Source organism: Diplotaxodon limnothrissa, linkage group LG7 (assembly GCF_057381915.1).
Source record: "Diplotaxodon limnothrissa isolate DT_005_m linkage group LG7, D_limnothrissa_male_GT1.1, whole genome shotgun sequence".
In the NCBI taxonomy this organism is placed as follows: domain Eukaryota; kingdom Metazoa; phylum Chordata; class Actinopteri; order Cichliformes; family Cichlidae; genus Diplotaxodon; species Diplotaxodon limnothrissa.
Genome location: NC_140602.1, coordinates 13,516,491 through 13,526,257, shown reverse-complemented (window position 1 = coordinate 13,526,257; position 9,767 = coordinate 13,516,491). Strand labels below are relative to the sequence as shown.

Here is a 9,767-nt window from a genome sequence, read left to right as displayed (position 1 = left end):
GCATAAAGGCAGGAAACACTGATCATATGTAAAAGATGGGCATAGCCACCTTATGGTGGTAGCTTTTTAGCAACTAGTGTCTTGGATGTTTTGGAGAAAGGAGTATAACCATATTTAGACACGAGGGTGGAATGCTAAGTAGTAACATGTTGCTGGTAAAACGAAATGACAGCTAGTAGCTAGTAGCTACTAGCGTGATCGGTTCAATTCTTTGTTTTTCTTGGTTCAGTATGTAGTCCATCTTTTTTTGGGGGGGGGGGGGGGGGGGGGGTGAGAAAAATCGTAATATAAAATTTAAAAATATAAAAAATGCTGGACCGTTATTTATTAGGTATCGGATCGATACCAAAATTTGCAGTATTGCACAGCACTCCAGGGGGCAGCGTCACAAACAGTTAGCTTTGAGCTTTTCTTCGTGCGTTTTCCATTTCTTTAAACCAACCAGCGTTCAACCTACGCATAGCGTCATCCACCTCGTTTAACAGGCTGTTGGTACCTTGGAGGACTCCACACAAGTGCATTTGTGTTGGTTGCATACCACTTTGCGTAGACTCTGCGTAGGCAAATACCTACCCAAATGCAGTCCCATAAAACAAACATTAGACAGCAGGGAAAATCTCCTCAGAACCCTGAATTGGATAGGGGGAAGAAATGGATGGAACACTGTTAGGGCAATTAACTACAGAAAAAACTTTTTTTTTTTTATCAGTCAGGTAATTACATTAACACCACAGACACAATCAAAAGGTTTGGTTTAGTGGCTTCAAATGAGCTCAGGTGACATGTAGCTAGAGACAACATGTCACCTGCTAGTCAAAGCAGCCTCTAAAAATGTACACCTTAGCCCAGTTTAAACAGGTGAATTATATAAACATTCAACTCTCACTATAGTGATGAAAGGGTAAATTAGCTACTGTACAAACTACAAGAGTTGTTTTAACCAGGTTGTAATAATAAAGTTTTCTACTGGAAAGATGGGTCTTCTTACTTGGTGATTGACTTGGTTTTGGGGCCAGACTCAAGTGGCCATTTCAGAAAGTGCAGTTTTTGGCACCTCTGTATTTTCTTTGTTTTTCACACCTGCAGGCTGACAGGACTAGACCTGCAGGCCTACACAATGCTATACTAGGAAGTCTAGCATTGTGTAAAGGTAATATAATGCACCCCTCCAGCTAATAATGCATTAAATTATATGCTTGTCATTCCTAGTCTAGGTATAGATATATCAGAGAACTAGATAAGCAACTATTATCCAAGATTAGCCACAAGCTGAAGTGAGCGCTTCACTGCTTATAAGTTGAATTCAGTTTTATTTACTGAAGGGAGAATGTCTTTTTCTTTTTCAGAAACACATTCCTCATTTTCATATTGGCTAAATCCCTTATTTAAAATTGTAAAGTACTGCTAACGGCACAGAACTGTAGAAAGCTTTTTTTTTCTCACCAGCCTGTCATGCGCTTCAGTATTATTCTTATAACAGGAAGTACACCTTGTTCCCTCATTTCACCCATGCAAATATTTACTGTAACTGCTGGGGTATCAACAGTGGGTGGGGCATCGAAAGCTGGGGACTCCTTCCTTCCTTATTGTGTTTCAGACCAAATAGATTGCGAACCATGTGAAGTTTCCTGCACACACGCATTCACACAGTGCGCTTACAAGAATGGACAATCTTCCTGGTGTACTTTAAACACCACATGACACAGATAAAGCAGACTGCCTCCAACCTTCTGCATTTTACTGTTCTGCAAAAACCCTGCCAATATCTCTTTATCCCACTCTTAAGCTAAGTTTGCCAAACAACATCAGCAGAGATCGCAGGCGTGGCCTTTCCTGCTCATACTGAATCGTGCTGAGTGAGACAGGAAGGAAGAACGCAGGCATTAAAATTCTTGATGAGGAGCATGGTGTTCTCCCTGCTCATGCTGTACACCTCCCGTCTCCGAGCAGGTTGGAGCTACCAGCACACCACGCTACGCAAGCAGACAAGCTGGCACCCCTGGCACCACCGCACGTTGTCTACTTCTTAGTGTGTTATTTTGCTAAAGACGCAGGGCAAAGTACAGACAGCTAAATGAGTAGCAGGAGCACATATCTGCTGCTGTTACCCTGCAGACAGGATGTGGGGGTGGAGGAGTTGGTTTCACTTTGCCTGATTTATCATTTTAGTCGCACCTTTTCTTTGGATTATCTGCTCTAGAGCATCAGGTTTCCAGATGAAATCCTGCTTGCTGAGCAAACTTTGCTTTCGTGCGCGAGTTATTTTCACCGCGGTTGCTCAGTGAAAGTGCAGGACAGTGTGTGAGAGAGAAGGAACACAAGGATGAGGGGGCGGTTTTGGTGGTGCTACCCAGCGCTGATTGGCGCTTAGAAACACTCAAAGTCTACGGCGTGGGAGGCACTGCAGGCTGGAAAAGGGTCTATGCTCCACTGAGGTGTGTGGGCATCACTGACTTTGAGAATCTATAAAATTACTCCACAGAAAAAAAAAGAGGAAGAGATGCAGTCAGCAGCAACAGCAGCAGCGGGCCTAATCACATAGTAGCCATGTGTGTGTGTGTGTGTGTGTGTCTTCCTACATGCCAAACCCCAGAAGGCAGCCTGAAGGGCCATGTGATGCCACCCACTCTCAAGTGCAGTGCATGGCAGGGCTGGCGCTAGTTCTTGCGGAGAGCGGGTGGGATGAGCTCAGATATTGGAGGCTGGCACTGGCTGAGAACAAGGCTTAGCTTTGGGGAGGGGGTGGTGCTGTGTGGGGCATACAACTCACTGCAGCAGAGACATCAAAGGCAGCAGCCCCTCTTTGAAACAGACCTGAAAATACTGCGAGGTGCTTCCAAACTTGAAGAGAAGTGTGCAGAGAGGATTTAAACACTCAAATTGCACGCCCATGGATATGCATATTTGTCCCACATTTTCATTTCACCATCATAATGAGACAACTGCTTACCCAACAAAAATCAATATTTATGGACTATTGTGTTCCTTTAAAGTCTGTAATGGGCTCTAATTATGCTGAGGAAAGAAACAGATGCGTCGGGGTGTTTTTTTAGCATGAATCGCAGTTAGAAATGAGCTGAGTGAATTTGACAACATGGAGGCTGTGCAGTTTCGAGAGAAAAAGCAGGCCTGCCAAAATCCTGCTGTATGCCTGATAGAGCTCTTTGTCACTTTTGAAAACCAACAGGGGGGGTCTCTCCAAGGACATTCTGAGAAGATATTATCCAAGAAAGAAGACAATGCCCTCTGTCTTATTCAGTACTTGTTCATAATTCAAGAGCTTGGGGTATAACTGCTGTGATGACAGAGGCCCCTGTGTGTCATTGTGTGACTAACACTGGGCATCACGTGGAGATGTAATTCATCTTAAAGACCTGAAAAAGTCATTTCATATTCATATTCATTTCACATTATTAGCAGCCACAGTCCAAAACCACAGAGCAAAAGCTGGAGAGGTAAATCCATCCCACTTCATCATCGACTCAGTCACGAGACTATACACTCAGAAGTATGCAGTTCATCCCACACATTAGAGGACTGCTGCCCACCCTCACCACCAACTCCAGCCTGCTGCTACTGTACAGACTGCACATTTTAAAAGCCTGGTTTTTGCCTCATTATAGGAAAACAAGGCATTTGTTTCTCTGCTGTCTCGCGGTTGCATTATGGTTTAATTTTAAAGACTAAGAGTAAAGCTCTAAGGTCATACATGTCGCTTGAGGTTTTTCTGACACAAGCGGTGGGCAGCAGTGGAAGAAACTGAACTCAAACACTGGCTCTCTGTGTGAAAGGAGCTCTTGTTAATTGGTAACAGCTTGTTAATGCACTGGAATGAAACCTTTCTTACTTCACTATTCTCACAAGCACCTCCTGCTCCGTGCATTTAAAGATTAAATTGAGCCGTAATTAACTTCATCCCTACATTGCTGTGATGACAAGTAAATCTCTTTGAATATCCTTTGAGTCATTTTGTGTGTGTGGTGTTTGATGTTGCTAATCTTGATATATGACTTATGGCTCACGTGCAGAAAGCCCTCATTGGATTTAATCACTGAAGGCGGGGGGCACTTCTCAAGAATGCGCTTGGAGATTTGTTTGCTGTTTTGTGCCATCCTCTTCAGTTGCTGGGTGTCAATCCTCTTGCCAGTGCAGGCGTGTCTCCGAGGGGGGATTACAGCTCCGAGCCTCAAATGCTGACCTATTTTAGAGTTCACTCAAGAATCCCAACTCCATAACCCTGATTTCGGTGGGAATTTTCCCCTCGTTGTGTTTGGATTGACTCATTCAAAAAACGCTGACTCGTGATTCACGACCAGTTTATGGAAAAAAAAAGATGCCTTTGTTTAAAAATAGGCGAGACTGCTGAGTTGTGTTGTGGAAAATGTCAGCTATGACCGATGAGTCTGACCCACATTATCAACCAACAGTAAGGATATTTCAGTGCAAATGTTATGAGAATTCTTTTAAAATGTTTTTGCCAGTGTTTATTTGTCATCATAAAGTTCATAAAGTTAAAGGGCACATTCTCATGTCAGGTAAAGACTTTATTGGTGAAGTGGATGTTGACAAATTTGAATTTTAGTGCAGATAAGGCAACTAGCATACTTATTTAATAGGTCAGTGCCCTACATTTATAAACTATGAGTAGCTTATTAAAGATAAACCTGATGAAATTCCTTTGGTTCTCATCTTGAGCTACAATATATTTAATAATAATATTTTACTCTTGTTCTTGTAGAAATCAAGTCTCCCCACTTGCCAAGGTGAAATCTTCAGATACAAATTCTGCGCAGTTACTTTAAAGTATTATCTAAATAAAACCCACATATAATATCACTGGTCAGCTCTGACAAAAGTGAACTGAACTGTTCAGTGTAGGATACTTTGTGTCCTATATCTCCCTCTCTCATCAGTTAATCTGTAATTGAGAAACTGTTTAACTCACCTTTATTTGGAAAACTGATATATCGTATCTTCAGTCGGTCAAGTGCAATTCTTATGTGAAAAAAAGCTTTTGAAAGACTAAGTGCATCCTTGCTCCTTCCATAGGAATTCAGAGGGTAAGTCATGTGCTGCTAAACAAATGTATTTGATTAACTAAACATCAGTAAGTGTGAGCACCTCTATAAGCGCTAAAGGTTTGGCAGTTTGTTGGTCGGGAGCATTTAGGTGCGAGTTAACGCAATGGAGAGGAGGAAAGAACAACGATCTCAAAGAAGCATTCGTTTCTGCCCATCGCTCTGGGAAAGGTTATGAGAGCAAAGTAGCTGAAGTCCATCATTTTTCACTGAGAAAGAGTATTCACAAGTAGAAAACATTCGAGACAGTTGCATGGCGTCCTGGGAGTGGATGTCCCGAGAAATTCAGAGAGCGCAATGCTCAGAGAAACAACAAAAAACACCTCTGACTCTACAGGCCTTCATTAGTACGTTAAACAGTATAATCAGAAAAAGACTGAACATGTATGACTTGTATGGAGTAGTTGCTAAAGAGCTTTAAAAATACCTTCTGGAAAGTTACGCTTTAGAGAGGAGACCAAAGCAGAGATGTTTGGCAAAGACAGCGTATTGGCACAAAAACCTCACATCATCTATCAAGCACAGTGGAGGATGGATGATGGTTTGAACTCGTTTTTGCAGTCACAGGACTCGGGCAGTCACTAAGTTGACCACAAACTCCTCTATGTACCAAAGTATTCAAGAGTTTAATGTAAGGCCTTCTGTCTGACAGCCAAAGCGTGGCTACAACTGGATTGTGCAACAGGATGTTGCATGCCCCAGCATAATACTTGCAAGATCCCAAAGCACAGCAGTAAATCTGCAACAGGATGGCTGAAGAAAAAAACTTAACCTGACAAATGCAAACCTCGAAGCAACCTTGAAATGAAGATTTGGAAAAGAATTCTTCTACAGTGATGTGACAGACTGATAAAATCCCACAGAAATTATTGCTGCTAAAAGTGAATCATAGGTTTTCTTAGGACTGTAGCCCTAATATGCTCATCTACAGTTTAGGGATGTTCGGTAATTCTAAGCAGTGATTATGGCAGGATAAATCTGGAACAGTTTAAATGATAAAAAGGGAACCAAACCAAACATCCCCTGCTTTTATGCCTCTAGAAAGAGGACCAAAAGGTAAAAAAAAAAAAAAAAAAAAGCAAGCAGAAACTGCATGTAGAGCAGATTATCACACATGACTCCAAACTCTGAGAACGCAGCAGTGAATAAAAATATTCTTAAGTCTCAAAATGTAATTTATCCGTCCAGATTTCTCCCGATCACTTTTTGGAGCTAAACAAAAATAACACAGACACACCACATTTGTAACAATAAACTATTCTTTTTCTCATATTTACATTCGTACCTAATGTGCAAATCAATAATTTAAAGTAGTGTAAAACTCTTAAAGAAATACAAAATCATATCTTACAGTCCTAAACATGGTGGAGAGTCCATGAACTAGTCGTCACATAGAAACAAAGAGGAGCAACACTGCAGTGTGTACAGGAGAGAGACAGAAGCAAACTGAGAGAGCAGTGGACATCCTTGGCCAGGACACACTAAGTTAAGGACAGCATGGTACATTATCCAAGCATCACCAGAACAAACAGCAACACAAACACTGCGTCTTTACAGTAGTCATGTCAAATGAGCAGAAAGCACTTGGAGGCCTGGGGTTTCTTTTTTTGTTGTTTTTTTTTTGGAAAAGCCCCTCTGATTGGTTAAAGCACTGATGATCACAAAGGCTTGTGGTGCACATAGCAGCAGGTGCTTCTTTTTAACGGCCTCTAGATATGGAAGAAGAACAATCTCACACTGGACCGGTGACACATCTATACTGCATGTCACCACATAGTGCTAGTAGCATGATTGCACATTGTGTTGTGTTGTGTGTGTGTGTCGGGGGCAACGGACATGTAAAAACACTTCAGACAAACACACATCGACCTGCTCTCACTACCCGCAGTTCTTCTCATCTAACACATTTACCAAGTAGCGCAGTCAACAGCAACTCAGAGAAACACACCATAAGCACTGCATATTTGAGAAGCAAATCATCCTATGCACATTGTTCAGTGTTTGGCACAAAAAAGAAACATTTTGAAAATCTGAACTGTACTTTTTTTTTCTTTTAAGAAGCCAGTTTGGCAGTGCTTGTGGACTTTTAGGAGGTTGACTACGGGCAAAAATGTGAAACAATGTCTTACACAATAGTTTGAGTCCAATTCCGAAACGGCAAACCTTTGCAACTTGGCTAGAACAAAGGTACACTTCACATATGAGAGTTTTACATTTCATCCTAATCCGACATTACAATCTCTAATGCTTACACATTTCAATTCCTGTAGTTCAAATTGGTTTACAAAAGCACACTGACGATCTTTTACAATGTACAAGACACAGTTAACCTACAGTAACTATATTATTGGTGCATAGACAAAATTGAGAGAGGGTGTAGCAAAAGAATCACCAATTTATTGCTTGAAATTCTAATATTATTCCCTCATTAGATTTATATTGATTGCAAAACAACTACAAATTTTTTTTTCCACAGAGATTTTGAAGAACCGAGCAGAGGTATTGCATTCAAACTGATTAAAAGAGATAAAATGTTCCTTCCTGACGAGATGCAAATGTTCTGCACTTTGAAAAATAAAGAAATTTCCTTTCCACATACAGAAAGTTACATCACAAAGATGACTTTTACTCTAAAACAAGTAAAAGACTAAATTGAATGAGACAGAAGTCAAACAAAACTACGATATCTGGCCAAAGCTGCTCACTGTTTCAAGTTCTGCTTCCCCCATCATAAAGTAATAACCTTTACTAACAAGGGAAGGGCGACGGGAATACACAAGCATTCTTCAACAAAACAGGATAATGTTTGCCATCATGTTATTCTAAATGCAGAGTGCAGATGGTGTTGTTCCCTCAGGTCTCCTGCAGACTTTTTGACAAGCTGGAGTAGCGGTGATGGCTATACAGGCCTCTGCATTTTGCTCTCCCTCTCCCTGCGTTTCACCTCCTCTCTGTAGCAGTAGGAGCAGTAGTTGTCTGTCTCTGGCCTACCGTAGAAGGAGCAGTTCTCCCTCTTGCAGCGGCGCTGCTGAAAGCAGTACAAAGGGCTTCCAGAGCTCCGCCCTTTGGTTTTATCTTGGTTGAGCCAGGTGTGAGATGAGTTGTCCTCATCGGCAAACTCAAGGCAGTCCTGAATGTCTCCCGCATCGAATCCATTGGTGTAGGTGTGGGACTTGTGTTCGCCAGGCATATTGTAGGACAGCGAATCTATGGTGTTAACAGTGCGGACCCCTGACAGGCGAGCAGGGCTGTAACTCTGGGATGAAAGTGTGCGGTTCTGCTGGGGGTAGGTGGCGCATGTCTTTAGAGTGCCCACCACAGGCTTGTAGGGGTCATCTTGGAAGATGGAGGATTGCATGTTGACATCTTGTAAGTGGATCACGCTGTGCCTCTGGATGGGCGGTGTATGGCTGTAGTGGGCAGACACAGGAACAGGCCCAGGTCTCTTAGCACCAATACTGGGGGAGGAGTAAGGCGCAGGGGTTGGGGCCGGGTGCGAGACATGGTGCAAGGCTGGAGGTGGGGTGAGAGGAGGGGCCGGGACAGAGGCAAGAGGCGCCGCGGGAGTGGGACTGTTCCTGCCCTGCATCTTGAGACCCAGCGGGGGCTGGGAGTTGTTATAGGGGTGTGTGTGGTGAGGCAGGATGGGAGAGCAGCTCTCCGGAGGTGAGCTGTCTGATCTCTCCCTCTGGAAGACACTCTCATGCTCAGGCTTCTTGACAGCTACCTCATTGGTGACAGCGGGCTTCTTTTCGACCTCCTTCCTTTTCTGGTCCTGCTCCTGGCTGAAGCGCTCCTGGGCGTTTGTCAAGTAGTAGCTGATCATCTCTTCGTGGAACTGGTGTCGATGGCTGGTGAGCAGGAGTCCTGCAAAAATGAACTTACGCTCCCCCTGCATGGCAGCCCGTAGGATGTTGAGGCTGAGCTTGACATCGGTGCTGTATTTCCAGTTTTCCAGGGTCTTGTCCCCTGAGCCTTTACCTGCACTGTCCTGTCTCTCAGTGGGCGAGGAGCTGGAGGGTCTGTCTCTGTCCGTGGGGGAAGGACTAGTGGCCTTCTCAGAAGAAGTGGAGCTTGCAGACTGGCCCGAGTCCTCCTTGCTTCCCTTGGTTGACTTAGCCTCCTTTTTCTTTGCCTTTTCCCCTCCGTTCTCCCCACTGCGACCTGAGCCAGAGTTAGATTTGTTCATTTTGCCATGAACAAGGCCACCCAGACCACCCATGTTCTTCTTCAGCTTGATTCCAAGGGTTTTGCTGAAGCTACCTAGTTTGTTGGCTACAGAGTCGGCCCGGCTCTTGTCTTTGTCTTTTCGCTGCTTGTCTTTATCCTTCTCCTTGCTTGGCTTGCCAGTGTTGACGTTAGAGTTGCTGCCGACAGACTCGCGGTCAGAGTCCATGGACTCGGCCAGAGACTGGACATCCTCACCTGCGGAGGCTGTGGGAGACTCTGGCTGAGCAAGGGGAGCCTGCACAAAGACACGCAAACACACACGACTGAACAGTTGTTCAAAATTCGCTTGTGGATTAGCACCATGAAAATTTAAGGGGAAAGCTTGCCGCAAAACTTTACCTACATATTTTCAGTGAATCCATCTGAATTATTGTGGGGTTGACCAGTTTTTGCCTAACAGAACGACACCTACACTGCACTCGCCTTGTGGTGCTCAAAACATGCAAAAAAATATCAGCG

At 43.6% G+C, this 9,767-nt stretch overlaps 1 protein-coding gene across 1 annotated transcript in view; it reads right to left on the bottom strand.

The window, feature by feature from the left end:
- Positions 1–7,745: 7,745 nt before the first annotated feature.
- The window catches only part of otud7a (OTU deubiquitinase 7A), a 42,957-nt gene continuing 40,935 nt past the window's right edge, over positions 7,746–9,767 (bottom strand). Inside the window, exon 13 of the mRNA XM_085357442.1 lies at positions 7,746–9,543. Within this exon, the coding sequence (XP_085213568.1) occupies positions 7,978–9,543 (1,566 nt within the window). The 3' untranslated portion in view covers positions 7,746–7,977. The remainder of the gene's footprint in view (positions 9,544–9,767) is intronic.